This window comes from Anguilla anguilla, chromosome 1 (assembly GCF_013347855.1).
Source record: "Anguilla anguilla isolate fAngAng1 chromosome 1, fAngAng1.pri, whole genome shotgun sequence".
Taxonomy (NCBI): Eukaryota; Metazoa; Chordata; class Actinopteri; order Anguilliformes; family Anguillidae; genus Anguilla; species Anguilla anguilla.
This window is the reverse complement of record NC_049201.1, coordinates 82,636,687-82,655,394: the sequence shown is the minus strand read 5'-3', so window position 1 is coordinate 82,655,394 and position 18,708 is coordinate 82,636,687. Positions and strand designations below refer to the sequence as shown.

Sequence of the window (18,708 nt, the reverse complement as noted above, 5' to 3'; positions counted from 1 at the left end):
TCTGTCTCTCCCTCTCTCTTTCTCTCTTTCACTTACTCTTTCTTCCTCCTCTTTCCTCCCTGGTCCAGAAAAGATAAGGACAATTCAAGTAACATCTGAGAACGTTGGGGACAACGGAGAGACACCATTGGCTGTTGACACACGGGTGATGCTGAGGATAAGAGGCAGGGGGAGGAGCCATAGATTGACTGACAGTCACTATGCCACAATCCCCTTTGTGGGGGGAGGGGGGGGGGGGGATGGATCATATAAACTTGGTAGTAAACTTTCATATAAACATTAACATGTTTATTTCTTTGAGGTTTTGATTTTCAGCTTTTCATTGCAGCTGCAGACATTAATTACTATGGGGCAACCCCATTCCACACTACTGCAAGATGTCACATCAAAGCGACCATTGTTGTTTTCCATGACCTTTAAGACAGAAGTCCCTTCATAAAGGTGATGCAACTAAGAAGTCATTTGTGAGAGTATTGATTTTTCCACTGCATACCACAGTCAGTGCAAACCATATTCCACTGAATAAGTCGCTTTGTAATTCTAACAGTGTTCATTCGAATAGCTGTAGTGCTTGGTTTTGTGACTATCTAAAGTGATTTTAGATTAAATAATTTCAACAATGCACATAATGTGGTGTTTATTTATTAATTAATTATTTTTACATATTTCTTGGAAGAACTTGTATTCATGTTATGCAACAGTGTTCCTTCTCAACACAGAGCCAGATATAGCCAAGGTTTTATAATGTGCAAACGGTATTCGCTCCATCAAAAAAGTATTTATACTAATTTCATTGTTCAAGGTGATCCCTGTGTGTGAAAACGTTTTTCGTGTGCTGAACCGTTTCAAATTTGTCCATTAGTGTATGTCATCAACAATCTATATAGAAATATGCAGTTTTCTCAGTAGCCTTGTTAATAGCCCTTCTGTTTGTTAAAGTTCGGCTATGCTACCGGTCTAAGTGTAGATTTTCTTGCGCACCCTTCAAGTATAGCCTACACAAGACTCCAGCTTAAGTGGGTTCTTATATGGAAGTTAAATCGTCTCTGTTTTAACTCCATTTCAGCGAAAAGCCCTTCAGGTCAGGCAAACAGAGCAAGAAACGGTATCACCTGTTCGGACCATATTCTTACGTAGCGGTTTGTTCTGGACCAACCAAAAAATATCCACTCGGCGGGCGTGGCAAACAAGAAAGAGCACCACTCTCTGGTTCGACGCACGTTGTCTCCTTCGCACTCAACCTTTTTAAAAAAACTGAGCCAACCTGTTGAGCGTAAGTGAAAAAAGGGTGTCGGCATCTCCGATTCAGTTAGTAGAGAATAGGCTGGTCTTATATGACATTCGGTTACCACTCTGCACAAACACCTCGCTTTCCTTGTGCCTTTTAGAGGTAAGCTACTCATTTCCTTCTGTAATGCTGTACTTTTTAAACCATGATTTTTGATGGCTATTTCAGCCTATGGTTCTTATAAGTAAATAACTCGTAGGCTCATGTGTGATATCTCAGTGTTTGAACTTGTATGCATGTAATTACGATAGCCACAAAACAAAATTAATTTCAGACGTAAACCAACGATTGACCAGACTTTTAAGCCAATCATTAAAATAAACGTTATCGCCGTAAAACTAATGGTTGCATATTAGTTTTGTAGTTTGGTTATCTAGTTGGGTGCGTTTTCCTGTCTCTGTAACGTTTGCGAAACAGGCCCAAGCTCGCGTTAAAAAATAAATAGTTACGGCTTTACTCTCCGATTTATTTAAACCACGGTAAATTGGATACTTACTATGTACCGTAATATAATCTTGAGTTAGTAGGCTAAACTGTTACCGGTAGTGTCACATCACGGTCATTTCCAGTTGTTAAATGATGTTCTCATTCACGAACAAACTTTCAGAGAAAAGCGTGGCCTGATGTGGAAGACGAGCCTCGGGATTCAAATGTTTGACGTTCCTTTTACCTGAGCTGTGGTGTCAACAAAAAATAGTCTCGTGGAAGTTTTTCGCTATATCTTTATTGCTGAAATCACCAGAATATTTACTGTTTTTACTTACTGTTTGTGTTTTTGTTTGTTAATCGCAGCTTTTCATGTTCTGTTGTCAGTAGTCACCTTAGACCAGTTCAACTGGTTGCCTGTGTACTGCAATAATGAAATCAGCGGTCACTGGCGGCATTATGGTAGCCTACATATTTTTGCGTGCATTCAACCCGCTCAGTATGGCCGTGCGTGGCCGATCGAGCCTGCTCTGGTTGTACCCTGACGCGAGTTTTATTTAGAGCACATTGCATCTGTGCTCGCTGCAATGCAGATCGTGTGACATTTCTCCCAACAAAGACCCCGTTGTTTGTTCTTGCATACGTGTCGTTTTGTCATTAATCTAAACCAAAATATCTTTAGGGAAGTTTGTGTCCTGCTTAAATTATGTTGACAGAATCTGTAGTAGTCGACGCTATACACGGGCGTGGATGCTGATGTGTGAGAAATCTGCAGGTGATCTTGGATCAGCCAGCTCTCCACTTGCCTGTCAACGTGAAGTCTGATTTTTATGTTGCGACGCCGTCTAACTTCTCATGTAATGTCAAGAAGAAAATGCTAGGCTACTCCACACTCCGGAGAAGTCGGGGATAGTGCTTTGTGCTCTGGGCCGTCCTGTCGCTTGTCGTGACTATTAGAGTGACCCAGCGGGCGATTTGGCTTTGGCAGATGAAGTTAATTACCGCCCTTTTACAAGGGAGATCTGGAGCATTTGTCTAGCGTAATGCTTTTATCCGTTTATAAACGAGTAGCAGGGTGGAGTAGTGGTTAGGGATTTGTTCTGTAATTTAGAATATAACCTGTAGAGAATATTATAGGCTCAAGTCCTGGGTGGGGTATTGTAGGCTATTGCATCGAGTTAGGTGACTGCTAAGTGATTAACCAAACGAACGAATCCTGAATGGGTTTTTGGAAGCTTTTCTTTTGTCATTTCGTTTAACAAGAGGAAATGTGTAAGATCAATTACTTTGCCTTTCATACAAAACGTATGCGATAATAATAAGGGACCTTTAACACACTCGTTGGTTTAGGAAGTGTAAAGACACGCGCAAGCTGTTTACCAGCTCACGGCGACATGACTGCACGCATATTCCAGCACTACAGTCACAAGGTCAGTGATGCATGGTAACTGACTGCTTTGAACCACATCGGTGTTAACAGCTTCAGGTTACCCTCCGTTAACTTTCCCCACACTATTGTCGTTTCCATGGTAATGGTCTTAGCAGTTTTATCCCGGGTTAATGGCTAAATAGTGTTTTTATGCGTTAAAGACTGAACCACCCGTCTCTTATTAATGTCGACATGCAATGAATTACGTGTATTTAATTTTACACTGTGTAGGTACGTATGGCTCTTTTTTAAAAGAACGTGCTTCGTATGAAGAATTTAATGGAGGCAGTGGAGAACATCAAGAACCGTCTTGTGAATTTTCATTTCTCTACCTCACATTTAAAGCCGAGTTAGGACATGGCTAACTGTCACACCGTAAGACCTCCTTGAGGTCAATCTCCAGACCAACAGGGGTCTCAACGAGCGGGTAAATTCAGGACTTCGCAGAGCAAGCACAGTCACAGTGTAGTGCCCCCATAATCACTGGCCACCCCGACTGAATCACGATCACCCTAGGCCCGCAGTGTTCTGCTAACTACCGCTTAGAACAATAGGAACTGTCCTGAGGAGGGATGACCTTCGACGACCTCTAAGTGGTCGCTGTCTCGGGGGTGAGTTACTTACCGTCTCGGTTTGACTAGAGCGCAGGCTCACTGGGTTCTCCTAGCAACCTCACAACAGGTTTTATGGGACCTCAGTCTTTTCAGGGGCCTATCGCCTGCTTCTTACTTGCCTTAAAAACCGCTTGGGAAAACCAGGCTTCCTCAAAGCTGCTTTGTGTAAGATTCCCATTTTCCTGACAGCCTCCTAAGACCCTACCATTCATTTTTGTCCACATTCATCTCTGGTGTTAATCTCAAGATACATACTGTATGTTCTACTATGCTGAAACTTACACTACAAGGGAAATAAAATAAGAAAAAAAGATATATAATATATATATAAGATGTATATATAAATTAAAAATATTTTCACTGCAACATGTATTTTTTGTATCATCCAAGATGCTTGATGTATTATGTAAAAGAATTTAATTTTTTTTTTCCTGCTGGGGTCATCGGAGGGTATAGAACATCTGATTAAGCTCAGGAATGAAGATAAAATATATATTTTTTTTTAATTTTGATTCAGTCCAGATGCACCAGAAATTAGTTTAAAAAATCTTTAAGACACTGTCTGACAGTGAGACTGATGGTCTTTGTAATGTAACCGTAAGTGCAGAGTATACGCCTTGATTTTAACTGCTGTTGATTGCCAAGGACGTGTAACGGCGCGCATTGAACCGCCAGCTTGGTTGTCATGGGGGAAAAAACAATAATGGGAGCACGTTTTTACGGTTCAGTTCACCTTACTCGTATGGTCCGTTAGTGGAATATTTAAAAAAGAAAAAAGTAGAAAGCCACTCTGTTCATGTTGAAGACGAACCCAAAAAAAAAGAAAAAGAAAGGAGGGTCACATGCTGCTGCTCCACTGTGGAAGGAAGGGTGAGTCAGAGCTTTAGCATGCCAGATTCCCTCCTCTTTCAGGCTGTGAAAGGAACCAGCCAATGGCGTGGCTCGGAGCCAGTCCCAGTCTCGCACGCACGCTGACCGTGTAAATTTAGAACATACGGATGTGTTGGTGACAAATCGCTTGCATTTCATTCCTCTTTCTGATTGCTCAGCTAATAACCCCATCATTTTTTTTTGTTTTAGAAATAAATAATAATTTTAAAAAAACTAGGATGAATGATGCATTTGACTACTGGTGCTATGAGGATGTACTTGCTGTAGGACGGCTGGAGTATTAAGCTGTGGTTTTTACTTTAAATTGCGGTTGTTTTCTTCAGTTGTTTGTTTGTGTGCTGTGAAAAGGCACTTGTCCACTGCCTGATTTCCTCTGTTGCATATTCCTCACACTGAATGGTTTATTGTCTGTCCATCCATCCATTATCTATACCCGTTTATCCTGAGCAGGGTCGCGGGGGGTGCTGGAGCCTATCCCAGCATGCATTGGGCAAGAGGCAGGAATACACCCTGGACAGGCCGTCAATCTATCGCACGGCACACACACCGTTCACTCACACACTCATACCTATGGGCAATTTTAGAGTCTCCAGTTAGCCTTCCTGCATGTCTTTGGACTGTGGGAGGAAACCCACGCGGACACAGGGAGAACGTGCAAACTCCACACACAAAGGCCCCAAGCTGTGATTGAACCCACAACCATCTTGCTGTGAGGCAACAGTCCTACTCACTGCACCAAAGTGTCGCCCTTGATTTATTGTTATATGTTTTAGGTTATCAAACAGGGATATCACCAATGTAAAAAAAGTAATTGGTTACCCAATCAACCAATTAACCATATTTAATTTAGAATTAGATTCAGCTGATTGCACGTAGCCCTGTTGAGTCTACACCTCACTCTTACTGAACCTTACCATCAGGGTGAGGCAGTCACAACAAGTTTCTACAAGCACACTATGTCACAATCAAAGAATTCCAGAAGACATGAGAAAAAGCAGTTGTTGAAATATGTCCATCTGGAAAGGGTTACAGTGCCATTTCTGAGGCTCTGTGACTCAGCCAAACCACAGTGAGAGCCATTATCTCTACATGGAGAACACTTGGTACAGTGGTGAATCTTTCTAGGAGTGGCCGGCCTGCAAACATTTCTCCAAGGGTTCAGCGACATCCTAGAAGAATGTCCAAAGAACTGCAGGCCTCTCTAGCTTCTGGTAAGGTCAGTGTACATGATTCCACTAAAAGAAAGAGACTGGGGTAATTCTATGTACCAGAAAATTCTCTAGGAGAGTGTTGGGTCATCTGTCCGTGAGATGAAGTATAATTGGGTTATGCTGCTAGACACAAAAGCAAGTCCACGTCTGAATGGCTGAAAATAAACAAAATTACAGTTCTGCAATGGCCTAGTCAAGGCCCTGAGCTGAACCCGGAAGGAGGAAGCAGTTCATACTCAAAAACCTGCCAGTTTGTCTGAATCAAAGCTGTTCTGCGAAGTAGAGTGGGCTCAGATTCCTCCACAGCGATGTAAAAGACTGATATCAAATTATAGGAAGCGCTTGGTTGCAGTTATTGCTGCGGAAGAGGGTACTTTCCATCAGATGATAATATTAAAAAATGTGTTTTGTGTGGATTCAGGTTCCCTTTTTCTAATTCTGCCTAAAAATCTGAAACCATGCAGTGTGACAAATACGCAATAATGGAGGAAATCAAGAAGGGGCAAATGCTTTTTCACGGCACAGAATTTCAGATGATTTTCACTTCTCCGTAAATGTGCCTCAGCAAGTTTCGTTACTCTGAACGAGTAGTGTTTCTTGCTCTAGCCGTCCTGTCTTTGATTTTTTGGAAGGTGAATGAACGTGGGCACCCTGCGTTTTCCAGCTTAGATCTTTGTTGTTTGAACGTGCGCCACAGAAAATAACTTAAAAGAAGGCATTCCTTACAGGGCTTGCTGTTGGACAGTGTGGCTGAGGCGCTTCTGTACGGGTGTGCGGTTGGACAGCGTGGCTGAGGCGCTTTTGTACGGGTGTGCGGTTGGACAGTGTGGCTGAGGCGCTTTTGTACGGGTGTGCGGTTGGACAGTGTGGCTGAGGCGCTTTTGTACGGGTGTGCGGTTGGACAGTGTGGCTGAGGCCCTTTTGTACGGGTGTGCGGTTGGACAGCGTGGCTGAGGCGCTTTTGTACGGGTGTGCGGTTGGACAGTGTGGCTGAGGCGCTTTTGTACGGGTGTGCGGTTGGACAGTGTGGCTGAGGCGCTTTTGTACGGGTGTGCGGTTGGACAGTGTGGCTGAGGCGCTTTTGTACGGGTGTGCGGGTGTACAGGTGTACGGGTGTGCGGGTGTACAGGTGTGCGGGTTTTAATGAAACGTTCGGTCGACAGCGCCCAGGTAGCCGAACGCAGGGGGGCACTGCTTGTAAAAGGGCTGCCTAGCTGTGGTCCTGTTGTACTTCAAAGGGCAATTGCTCATTCCCAACGGCTGCGGCCCCTTCCCAAATTAGCCGTCTGGATTCCTGTGTCGAAGCGCCACATCCTTTGTGTAGCAACAGGGCTGGGCGCGCTCAGGGGAAGGGGCGGTGTGGGGTTTGGCGGGGGATTGGGGGAGAGGGTGTGAGGAAGCGAAGCGGCGGGGTCTTAGCGCTAGTTCTCCGGGTTTTCTGGAAGGTCGGGCCGCCACATGCCGGGGGATCCGGCCCGGACACGGCGTGCCAGGGGAAGAGAAACCGCAGCAGCCGTGACCCAGGGGTGTAGCAGAAAATCCTGCCCCAGCCCCCACCCCTGCCCTTGGGGCCCTGGGTAGTCAGTTCTTCTAAAAGTCAGGTAAAATAAAGTTACGAATATTAAAATGGCAACAAAAAAAAAGCATATAGATGCCCCATGTAAAAGCAGTGCTAAAGAGGCGAGTCTTTATTGAGAGTGTTGAAGTGGGATTATTTTTAAGAAATCGTCCACAGACGCAGAATCCCGTAGACCCTTCGGCAGTCTGTTCCCAAAGCGGGGGACGCGGGAACCGAACGCCCCCTGGTGAAGCCCCCAGTCAGTGAACCTGCACGCCCCCGCCGAGCGCTTCCTTTCATCTCCGCAAGCGTACACAAATAAAGGGATTCTCAAGCCACAGGGACCCAAAATAATAACGACTCGCAGGGAAAGTGGCCGCTGTTGATTGCGGGAGTTCTTTGGAAAGACCGCAGATGTTTCGGCGAAGTGTTGTGGCAAATTAGCCCAGACAAAGCTGGAGTCCGTTTTGTCAACTAGGCATGAAAAGGCCGCAGAACCAGGTGTCGTGGATGGCTTTACCTCCGCCAGGGCTTAAGAACAAGGGATTTGAACTGTGAGATTCCTGTTCCGCGTCCTTTTCCCCCACCACAAATGCATTCCCCCCCCATTTCTGCTTCGGACCCATTAAAAAAGCTGCTGCTGGCAGTGGACTGGGAACTCTGGGTGGGGGGTAGCCACGCCCACTGTAATGTATAGCCAATCAAGAGCAAGTCATGTCCTTTTGAAAACGGGGAAAGGCATTGTGTTTGCAAATGTCCCGAGATGTCGGGTGCTGTGCTGGGTGAAACGGCTGCTCCACAATCAACAGTTTATTATATTAACGACTTTTTTTTGTTCCACCATCTGATTAGTCAGAAAACTGTGTTAATTGCTTGCTGTAATTGTAGTATAGTCCGTTGAAAGTTGACTCGATTAGATAGCAGTGAGGGCTTGCCTACCCAATAAAGGGATTTACCTGCCATTTAGCCAGTGAGACAGGAAGCGTTTATCTCTCTGAGCATTTAACACTCAGTTTAAACGTTTAGCTGGCGGTTTTATGGTCAGATTGCACTCAGCGCGCTTTGTGTGTCTAATCTCCGGGCTGCGCTATCTCCGTTTGTACCCAAGAGCAACATGTGTGGAAGAATAACAGTTTACTTTTTTACTGCGTTCTGTCCGATACCTTATCGAAGAAAACAAAATGGCTCCCTGGCTTGCGACTGGCAGTTGGCAGGAGTGGATCAGCCGTGTGAAGGAAGCCGATGGAACTGTCCTAACTGTGAGGACCAGTAGTTCAGGGGTCTGATTGCACCTTTTTTCAGCTTCTCTGAGTGCATAGCAGCAGTAAGACTGGCAGTTGAATTATCTCACCATTTGTCCTTTTGGTATTAATACCCTTTCAATTTTGGCAATCTGGGGAATTCATTGAAAAATCTGCATGGAGCAAATGGGTATTTTTTTAGTTCATTAATTGAATTTCAATTCTTCACTTGAATTTACTGAATTTAAAGGAAATTATCCCCAATCCTGGACATTGAGGACGTGTAATTTATTTTAAGCTGATTTTTAAAAAATGTTGTGACTTCAAAAACAAAAAAAAAGACATCTAATACAGGATTTAGGCTACTCATCTCTTAAATCTACAGAATTTTTGGTGATATACTAGCAGGTACTTTCGAATGGTAAAAATAGTTCTGTCTCACACAAAAAGATTAAAATGTTTATGAAATAAGGGCTCATGAATGCTTACAGTGTAAATTAAGAGGTTAAAGATGAATAAAGATTTTGTGCAAAGTGCCTCACAAAACGTCTGCACTGTAGGGCGGGAGGGGGGAGGGGAGAGGGGGGAGGGGGGCACACAAACAAGGGTGCCCAGCAGTATTTACAAGATTGTTTTTGTTTCTGTCGTTCCGGGTGAATCTGCCCTGACAGGGCTGGTAGGGTGGGGTCAGGGTTGCGTTGCTGGGGGAGGGGTATTTGGGGGGGGGGGGCATTGTCTCCTTTGACAGCGGGAACACAGAGGGAGGAGGGCGTCCTGTGAGGAATATTGCTCAATCTGCCTCGAGCCGGGCCACACAAACATTTGCTCTGTAATCTGATGCCTTTTTCCCGGGCAAACATCTCTCTCTCTCTCTCTCTCTTTCTCAGTCTTTCTCTCTCTCTCTCTCTCGGAAAATGCTGGCCTCTCCAGAGCCTCCCCCCCCCCCCCTTCGCGGTCCCAGAGCATGGGGATTTTTCCATTTAGCACAGTGATCACGAGACCATTAATTTTTTTTTTCTCCTCTTTTTTTTTTTTTTTTTTTGCTGTTAGGCGCAACTGTCTGTAGGGAAATGTCCTGTCGCAGACCTGCTAAACTGCCCTCTCACACCCTTTGTTTGCATACACAGATGTTGTGCCGCTACAACATTTTTCACAGCAGCAGCAGTGAGACGTATCAGTTTCTAAGGTATGGTTGCCACGGTAAAATTTTTAAAACGTCAGTTACGTTTTTTTTTTTTTTTTTTAAAGCGAAACAACAGCAGTGAATTACGCGGTATTTACTTTGGGGAACGGAAATGCCCAGGTGCCGTGGCAACAGTGTGTAAAAGGCGGCGACCTTTTTTTTCCGCTGAAATAAAAGGGAGTAACACGAGACTGCCGTAAAAATTTTGGGGGGGGGGGGGGGGGGGGTTTACAAAATCTCCTCGAGACTTTCCATTCCAGGAACATAAGCCAACTACCCTTCCAACAAAATCCCACTGAGTGTGTTATGATCAAAGGGGAAAGAAAGAAAGGAAGGAAGAAAGAAGGGAAAAAAATGACAACATCCTGGCAATGGCGGTTAATTTAGTCCCAGTGCATTTGTGATACCCCAGCTGCCCCTCCCCCGGTCTCCCAATCCCCCAGTCTTCCCCCCCCCCTCTCCTGACGGGCAGGTGCTGACGGTGTTGCAAATGACGCCATGAACTTCAGACCCGAGCCTGACTCATTCATTAAGAAGAAGTGTGGAAAATTACCAGCCTTCCCTAGCGATGCCGTCGTCACGACACACATTTCCATAGAGTTCCGTTCTCGCAGTGGCCTGCGACAACTAATGCGCTCTGAATATCGCAGGTCAGCAGGGAGCGCATGCTGCCGTTTTGTCTTTCCTGGGGGAACGAGAAGACGCATTTCTGGCATACGCTGGAGATTCATAGAAGAGTTTTGTGTCCTCTTCAGAATGCTGTTGAAAATATTCAGCACCGATGCACCGCAGTGGAGTTTTTGTGATCTCGCTGTTGTTCACCAAAACTGTTCGGCCTGATGAACGTGAGTCATTTCAAGGCCTGAATGTATTCACGTGTGTGTATCTGTAAGGAACTGAGAATGGGTCTGTAGACATTCTTAGCCGTAGGCCCGTAGCCAAAGTGTTTCAGAAGCCCAGTGACATTCATAACGGGACCCGCTTCATGGAGTGATGACAGACAGCGCCCTTCCTGCCTCTTGAAGGTCGTGTGCTCTGAAAAAGGAACAGGGCAGTTAACGCGATGCCTTTTCCATCAGCCCGTGCGTGTGTGAGAGAGAGAGCGCTTTTTTTTATTTCTTATTTTGACTTTTACTTTAAACCAATCACACATCCAAATTTAATCTTGGACTTGGTGGGGGGGGGAGGGTGAAAGTCACAGCAGGCCTTTGTTTACATTGAGGGCAGGAGGGTTTGGGGTGGGGGTTGGGGGTTAGAATCCCGTTAATGTCTGAAGAGAGGCAATTTGCTGCCCGTGCTGGAGTGCACCTAATCAAATCTCACTGGGAATGCCACATGGACAATAACATTTGAGCGCACAGGCAGGGAGGGCCTAATGCAGACCTTCACTCACAAGGCCTTCTATATTTAGCAAGCTGTTGTATTTTCGGGTGGAGAAACGAGGCAGCTCGTCTGCCCGTCACGGTGGGGTTTTGATGCGGTCGGACGGCTTCGTATTTGAAACGGTTATCAGCTCGTCAGCTGCAGCCCTTCTAAAGATGGCTTCATATCGAATCTCTTTCGGCTTCCTCTAACGTCTCTCCTGTATTTGTTTCTCTCTCTCTCTCTCTCTCTCTCTTCTCTCCAGGTAGTCTCTGTTGAGTCATGGCAAAGATCACAGCCCTGGTCCTGGTTACCTGTGAGTGTCTTGTGTTTTTCCAGTTCACCTCCTCATTCATTACCTTACATTACCTTGCAGTCATTCAGCAGGTGCTGTTGCCCAGGGTGATTTGGGCTGCAGTGGTATAATGGGTAAGGCACTGGTCTTGTTTAGATTCGATTCCAGGGTCGGACACTGGTCTTTAACCTGCAATGCTTCAGTATGTATCCAGCTGTATTAATGGATGCAATGTAAAAGTTGTGTAAGTCACTCTGGACCAGAACGTCTGCTAAATGCCTGTAATGTAATGTAAGAGACATAAACACACCTACCTTGAGTTGCTGATTTATGAGGGTGGTTTTCTGCTAGTGTTTGGGCACACTTTTGTAAAAATACAGTAAAATCTCCACGCATTATATTGTGTATATATTGTATATTTTACACAATATACTGTTGTTGTGTGTGTCATTTCTTTTTATAGGTACACTGTAGGTACAGTGCCGTACTGAAGAGTTGTGTTGTAATAGCGTGTTTTATGCGTGGGTTCTATAGTGTATAAGCTAATTAAATAAAAGGTATACTTTTTAAAGAGTAAAAGAGTTGAGTAGTGAATTCCTCTGTAGGAGGACTGTACTTGAATAATTGGATCAGGAGTTAAGAAATTAAAGTGGAGTTTTTTCACCAATATATTAGTGTGCCATTTTGCCCGTGTACTATAGATGAGTAGGTGTAAAAATGCGCTACTGCTATATCCATCTACTACATTATAATTCGGTTTATTGCCTTTATCGCTCCCTGATCCCAGAGAAATGTTGTTTTAAGCATTATTATTGTGAGATAAATCACAAATCATTAACAAGTTGCTGTTCTCTCTCTTTTGGCTGCAGTTTTGTCCCTTGTTTATGCTGAGGAAAACCAAGGTGTGTACTTCATTATGATACAATCAGATCTTTTTCTCTCTGTTGTTTTTAAATGAATAATTGCGAATTCTGCAGATTGTTTAGGCACTGCCTGAATTCGTAAGGTTATAAAATGTGAAAGCCACAACATCCAAAGTGTTCCTTCAGCCTGGTTTTTAGTGGCATTTAAAAGCTGACCCGTGTTCTGTTCTTGTTGCAGCTGAAGAAGAGGACCCCTTCACTTTTGGTGAGTTCTTTGTAAATTATATATATATATATATATATTACCCTTTATTTCCGATATCCATGTCCCCCATTTAGTAGCATTAGAGTCAGGTGTGATAAATTAGGGTGAGCCTACAGCAGGGGTGGGAAATTCCAGTCCTGGAGGGCCGGTGTGTTTGCTGGTTTTTGTTTCCACCATTTACCCTGGCTAAATGAGCTAATTGGCTGTACACACCAACAGTAGTGCAGTACAGTAAAACGTCTCTTGTACAAACACAAGAGCAGTCTTCGGCTATCATTCATGTGCTTATCAAGAAATGTGGCTAAAATGCCAGATGGCGTAAATGTTAAGTTGTAATTAAGTAATTAAGGACAGAAGTTGGCATGGAAACCAGAAGCAGATATGGCCCTCGTTGCCCACCTCTGGCCTACAGGATGGTAGATCTCCAGGAACAGGATTGGTTCCCACTGCTGTCTCCATTGTCTGGGATGTAGAAATGCTGGGGATTCTCTCTGATGGGGATTCTCTATGATGGGGATTCTCTCTGATGGGGATTCTCTCTGATGGGGATTCTCTCTGATGGGGATTCTCTATGATGGGGATTCTCTCTGATGGGGATTCTCTCTGATGGGGATTCTCTCTGATGGGGATTCTCTCTGATGGTGTTTAACTGTTCCTCTCTCCTCCAGACTACCACAGGCTCCGTGTGGGGGGTCTGATCCTGGCCGCTGTGCTATGCTTGATTGGCATCACTATTCTGCTGAGTGAGTGCACACACTGCACATGCACGCATACGCACACACACTGCACATGCACGCATACGCACACGCATACACACTGCACATGCACGCATACGCACACGCACGCATACGCACTCACACTGCACATGCACGCATACGCACTCACACTGCACATGCACGCACACGCATACACACTGCACATGCATGCATACGCACACGCACACACACTGCACTCACACACACACTGCACATGCACTCACACACACACTGCACGCATACACACACTACATGCATACGCACACTGCACGCACACGCATACACACTGCACGCACACACACACTGCACACGCATACACACACTACATGCATACACACACTGCACGCTCACAAATACACACACTGCACGCTCACAAATACACACACTGCACGCACACACACACACGCCCATGCGCACACACTGCACACACACGCATACACTCACTACACACACACACACACTTGCAGATGCGCACACACACACACACACACAGTTTCTGCATACTATAGTGTTCCGCTGTCTGGATTTCTCTTGCCAAACCCAGCTGGGCATCAGAGAGTGAAACTGGGGGCTCATGTGTTAGCTGTCCGGTGTAACCGGGCACAGAAATATCTCCCGCAAAGGGCAGGAGGCTCTCCCGATGGTTGCCTTTGTGCCTGCACACCATCACTGCTGTGTGCACGTCACGGTAAAATGTTGGTAGACTGCTCAACAGAGTTGCACTGTTTGGAGGGAGATGTCTTTGGGTGGAGTTGGGGGTGATTAAAATTCCATAGCAACTGCTCATTTTCTGCTTATTTTTTTCGTTTTGGAGTAATGAACTCCAGATGTGTGTTTATTTTTCAACTGACCGATAAAGAGCTGGTAAGCCAGTTTTAAATGCCAGTAGACCCCACGGTGTAGGAGCGGCTGTCGGCAAGAAGGACTGGCGGTCCTTAAATGCCAGTGGACCCCGCAGAGCAGGAGCCACTGCTCATTGTCTGACTGTCAGAATGACTGACTGTCCTCTTGTTCACAGGTGGACACTGCAGGTGCAAGTTCAACCAGGACAAAAGGTGAGGAATTGGGACTGTGGCCTCAGTGAGTGCACTTAGTTTTGTAGTGCAATGTCAAGCAAAAGCTCAGCGGTGTTCATTAATGCAAACTTTTCTTACCAGACATGGTTTGTTGTGCATTGGCGCCATAGTTAGGAAAGTTTATTGGGTGCCACTAAATATGACAACAGAAATCATGAGCCAAGAGGTACTGATTTGCCTGTCCCCTTCAAAACAGTGATTTGTCTTTCCAAGACTGAAAAATGAACTCCCCTGTCATAATAAACACGTAATTGGACGATTTCCACAATCATTTATGTGCAGTTATGCACTGATTGCAGTGTTGCAATATGCTGTATTACCAGCATCATTTGTCATTTTTAGTTTGCATGTTGTTTCAGATCCATTCAATATTACTTAATAATTGTTGTGCCGTGATAATAAGCAATAAGATATTGAAATGAATCATTTGTGCCTGATTGTAAAGATATTGATTTGATGTTTTTATCACAAGAAGCAAAGAATGTTACCTCGGTACATACACATTGATGTACAGGGCTTGGTGGTCAATAGGATTTTTTCATTCTTCTTTCTACATTTTACAGCTGAGATCCTAACCATTCTGATGTCGTTAATTGAACAGACTGCTGATGTCCCCTGGATTCTGGGTATTGTAGTTTAAATGAGAGGCCAGTTAGTGACACGTTTGCTGACACCTGTTTTCTTTGCTGCCATCTGCAGGAGGAGAACAGGAAGTGGTGCTGCTGGCCAGCAGATGCTCAACGATGCAGGTCTGTCACAAGTTTAATTTAACACATACTCATCACTCAATTCTGATTGGCCCAAAATTCTCTGTGTGGCTTGTCCGAGCCAATCCGTAGACCTTCCCCTTATTGGGACGATCTTTATCGGTGTACTCGATAGCATCTACATCATAGCTAATTGTTTGTGCTCAGTGATGCAGGTCTCTCCCAAGCTTTGATCAGCAGAAATGCAGTTCTGATTGGCTCAAACCATCCATGTGATATGTTGGGAGCCAAAATGGGGACCTGCAGCTAATCGGGACGTCAGTTATTGTCATTAACATCCGTAGGATGACATTGTCTGTGACTTCTATGACTCTGAAATGGCCCATTCAGAAAGGAATTTTAGTCTTTACCTGCTGCCTCCAGAATGTTTAGCAACATGGTCACGAAGATGAGGAGTTTCCTGGTGCTTATCGAACTGTGCAGTGACACGTTCCGAGAAATACCCTTCTGGGTGGTACCGCTCGTAGACCGAGGGGTTTTCAATCTCTCAAGCGCTGTTGGGGGGGGGGGGGGGGGGGGAACGCTTCAAAGCAGATTGAGTGGCACTGGAGGGAAGGAGGAGCTGCACTTGCTCTGACCCTGGCAGTCGTCTGATTGGCCAGCCGTCTCCAGGAAGCCCGCTCAACCGAGGGGCCGGGCTGTCTGTCGCCTGGCGGCCCCGGGGAGCCAGCCTGATGACTCAGATCAATCTCCTCCCTGTGGCACGGCCATTAAGCCCAGATCATAACAAAGGCGGGCGCGGAAACTCGATTCTTGTGACGGTGTCCGGTTCCACGAGCGCTTTTCAGATGAAGATGTACAGCAAAAAAACAACCACCACTACCACCACCCCAGTCTATAATTTGATGATTTATTTCTGATGCAATTAGGGTTCTTATTTCTTTTCTTCTTTTTTTTTTTCCTCTGCTCATTTCTGTGATTGAACTGCGATAAGAAACTGTGCCAATGTAAATTTGTGTGAAGAAAAAATAAATAAATAATTGTGGTGCCAGTTAGTGGAAAATGCTGATTGAATGCATGCCAGAATTAGATGAAGGGACTGGAATATTCATTGATACGTTTGGTTCTGTCCTATATCTGTCTAGGAATTAAAATGTCACCTTTAAAGAATTTTGGCTCTGTCCTCATGTTACATTTTTTTGTGACTTTTCATTTGAAATTTGCTGCCCTTTACAGTGAAATTGTTTGCAATGAGACTTGTGATCTCATTATGTCTCTCTTCTTTTTTTTTCTTCTTGTTCTTCCACAGCACGGGCCAGTGAATGCTAAGAGCCAATCAGAGGACCACATGAGCGCTGACATAATCTGCAACGATAATTGACCAAATGGACAGGGGTTTAGGACATAGAAAGGGAGAGTGGGTAGAGTGGGTTCTTCCTTGCATTGGCTAATGCTTAGAAGATGCTGATTGGATAATGGTATGGAGGGGGAGTGGGGCTTCATACTCCAGGGGAAGTTGAAGTAAATGGAGACACAACCAATGCACCTGCACCGTCCGGCTCTCAGGCTATAACCTCTGTGGGACCTGGAGCGCAAGTCATCCTTTCAAAGCTGTAATGTTTTCATTTCTGATTTTTAAAATTTTTTTTATTTAGACTGACACCCCTTCAAAGAGCCGTTTCCTGACAACTACATCCGTTGATTTCGGTATATATATATATATATTTTTTTTTTAATTTCTTTTTCTATTTTAAAATCAAGATGCTAAGGCAGAAGTGTACCGTCAGCTTGTCAGTCTGTTTATAAGCAGAAGTGTGCAGAAGTGCATTTATCATTGCCTTATTTTGTAGAAAAGCTCGTAATCCATTTTTGTCAGAATGATTCGGTAGTTGAATAATTGAATGCTCTCGGTACATACGCAGCGCCAGTAATTAAGAAATGTTTTTATGTCGTGAGTGTTATTGTTCCCTCTGATTAATTATTTATACAAATAATATTTGAATGGAATTTGAAGGTCTGAAAATGTTTATTTGAATTTTAGCACCCCCCTACACACACACGCGTGCACACGCACCTTTCACTGGCTTTATTGCAGTAATGAGGTTGTATTACAGTAATGATACTATTAGATGTTGTTTTAATACTGCAAACTTTAGTTTTTTGACGCCTTAACCACAAATACAAACAAGGCAAGGAAAACTCTCCCTATTAAACCGTTTGCTGTACGAGAAAATAAATGTATGTACTCACAAGCTTTTTATTAACACTGTGTGTCATTCTGTTAACTTGGTCACTATACCAAAGGTGGTCAAAGTTATGTTCAAAGCAAATATTAGGGTTTTTTTTTTTGTTCCACAGCCCTACTTGCGTGAGCTGAAAATGAGTTTTTTCCACATATTTCTGTCATTTTATGCCACCTTTTTCAGCTACCATGAGAACAACTCCGATGTGTATTTGTGTGATGTGTCATAAATGTAATTGAAGTTAAACATGTTCTGAAAGTGCAGAGTTTTAATATTTCGCCTTTTTCCCATGGACAGTGTATTTAAGTTCTCTTTCCAAATCTTCCCAATCGATGCTATCTTGAACTTGATGAAAGATTGAGTGTCCTGCACAGTTGGGCTCAGTTTAATTTCAGTTCAGCTCAGTTCAGAAAATTAATTGAAATTCACTTCATGAATTGAAAAATCCTCATGTTCTGCAAGGACTTGTTCAGTTAATGAACTGAATTTCAAGTTTGTTTCCTGGATTCGGTGGGATTTACCCCAAGCGTGGCGTCACTGCTACTTCAACTATTATAATAAGGGCAGTTTAAGCAAAAGCCACTGACATCAGAGTTGTACAAAACGGGATGAGCCAACAATAAACAGAAGACAGGGAGGGCAGTCTCCACTCCTATCCGCATAGGGTATAGGTCTGATTTGCTTTTGTCTAATGCATGTTTTTTTTTTTTTTTTTGGTTTTTCAGTATTCTCTACCGCTGTGTTATTGCTGTCAAGTTTTACATATCATTGGTTTTATTTGGCTTGTGAGCAAACACTGGTTTGTGTAAAAAAAAAATGTTTAAGTCTATAAAACTTTCACTGCGTGACCTTTTCCCACCAACATACATTCAAATGTTTATACGCTAGTTTTACTTATGTTATGAGACATTATTTTACTTTTTTGAACACAATCTCATGTAACCAGAATAATTCAGAACACATTTGATTTATGGTTTTCATTCTATGAAATATAATACATAGAACAGGTGTCACTGAGCACATTAGCTGGATGTGATGATGCAGTAGTATAAGCTGTGTTGTTAAAAAAAATACACTGAATGTTATGCTTGCATAATATTAATTAGTGTCAGACTTTTGAAGCAGTGAGTATATACATAATGAATATTACTGAATTAAAGAAACTTGTGTCTGAAAACATGATCTATTTGTAGTTTCTTTTGAAGCATTAATGTTAGCAAATATTTTTCCTACGGTGCGCAGGAACTGGCACCGTGGGCTATGCATGGCGAATTGTGGTTGCTCGCTCACTCACTCACGGA

The 18,708-nt window shown here is 44.0% G+C and overlaps 1 protein-coding gene across 1 annotated transcript; it reads left to right on the top strand.

Annotated features, from left to right (window-relative positions):
- The first annotated feature begins 1,236 nt into the window (after positions 1 to 1,236).
- LOC118206961 (phospholemman-like) lies at positions 1,237 to 18,589 on the top strand. Its single transcript, XM_035380159.1, has 8 exons — positions 1,237 to 1,390; positions 11,469 to 11,519; positions 12,368 to 12,400; positions 12,600 to 12,626; positions 13,295 to 13,369; positions 14,400 to 14,436; positions 15,157 to 15,206; positions 16,474 to 18,589. Exons 2-8 carry the CDS (start codon positions 11,486 to 11,488, stop codon positions 16,491 to 16,493), a joined length of 276 nt encoding a protein of 91 aa, XP_035236050.1. The 5' UTR covers positions 1,237 to 1,390; positions 11,469 to 11,485; the 3' UTR covers positions 16,494 to 18,589.
- The last annotated feature ends 119 nt before the right edge of the window (positions 18,590 to 18,708 follow it).

What these genes read in the sequence shown, in the direction of transcription:
- LOC118206961 (XM_035380159.1), top strand. Translation starts at nt 11,486, where the DNA reads ATGGCAAAGATCACAGCCCTGGTCCTGGTTACCT. An exon ending in TTATGCTGAGGAAAACCAAG is followed by an intron (nt 12,401 to 12,599) that starts GTGTGTACTTCA and finishes TTCTTGTTGCAG; the next exon opens with CTGAAGAAGAGGACCCCTTC. An exon ending in GCAGATGCTCAACGATGCAG is followed by an intron (nt 15,207 to 16,473) that starts GTCTGTCACAAG and finishes GTTCTTCCACAG; the next exon opens with CACGGGCCAGTGAATGCTAA.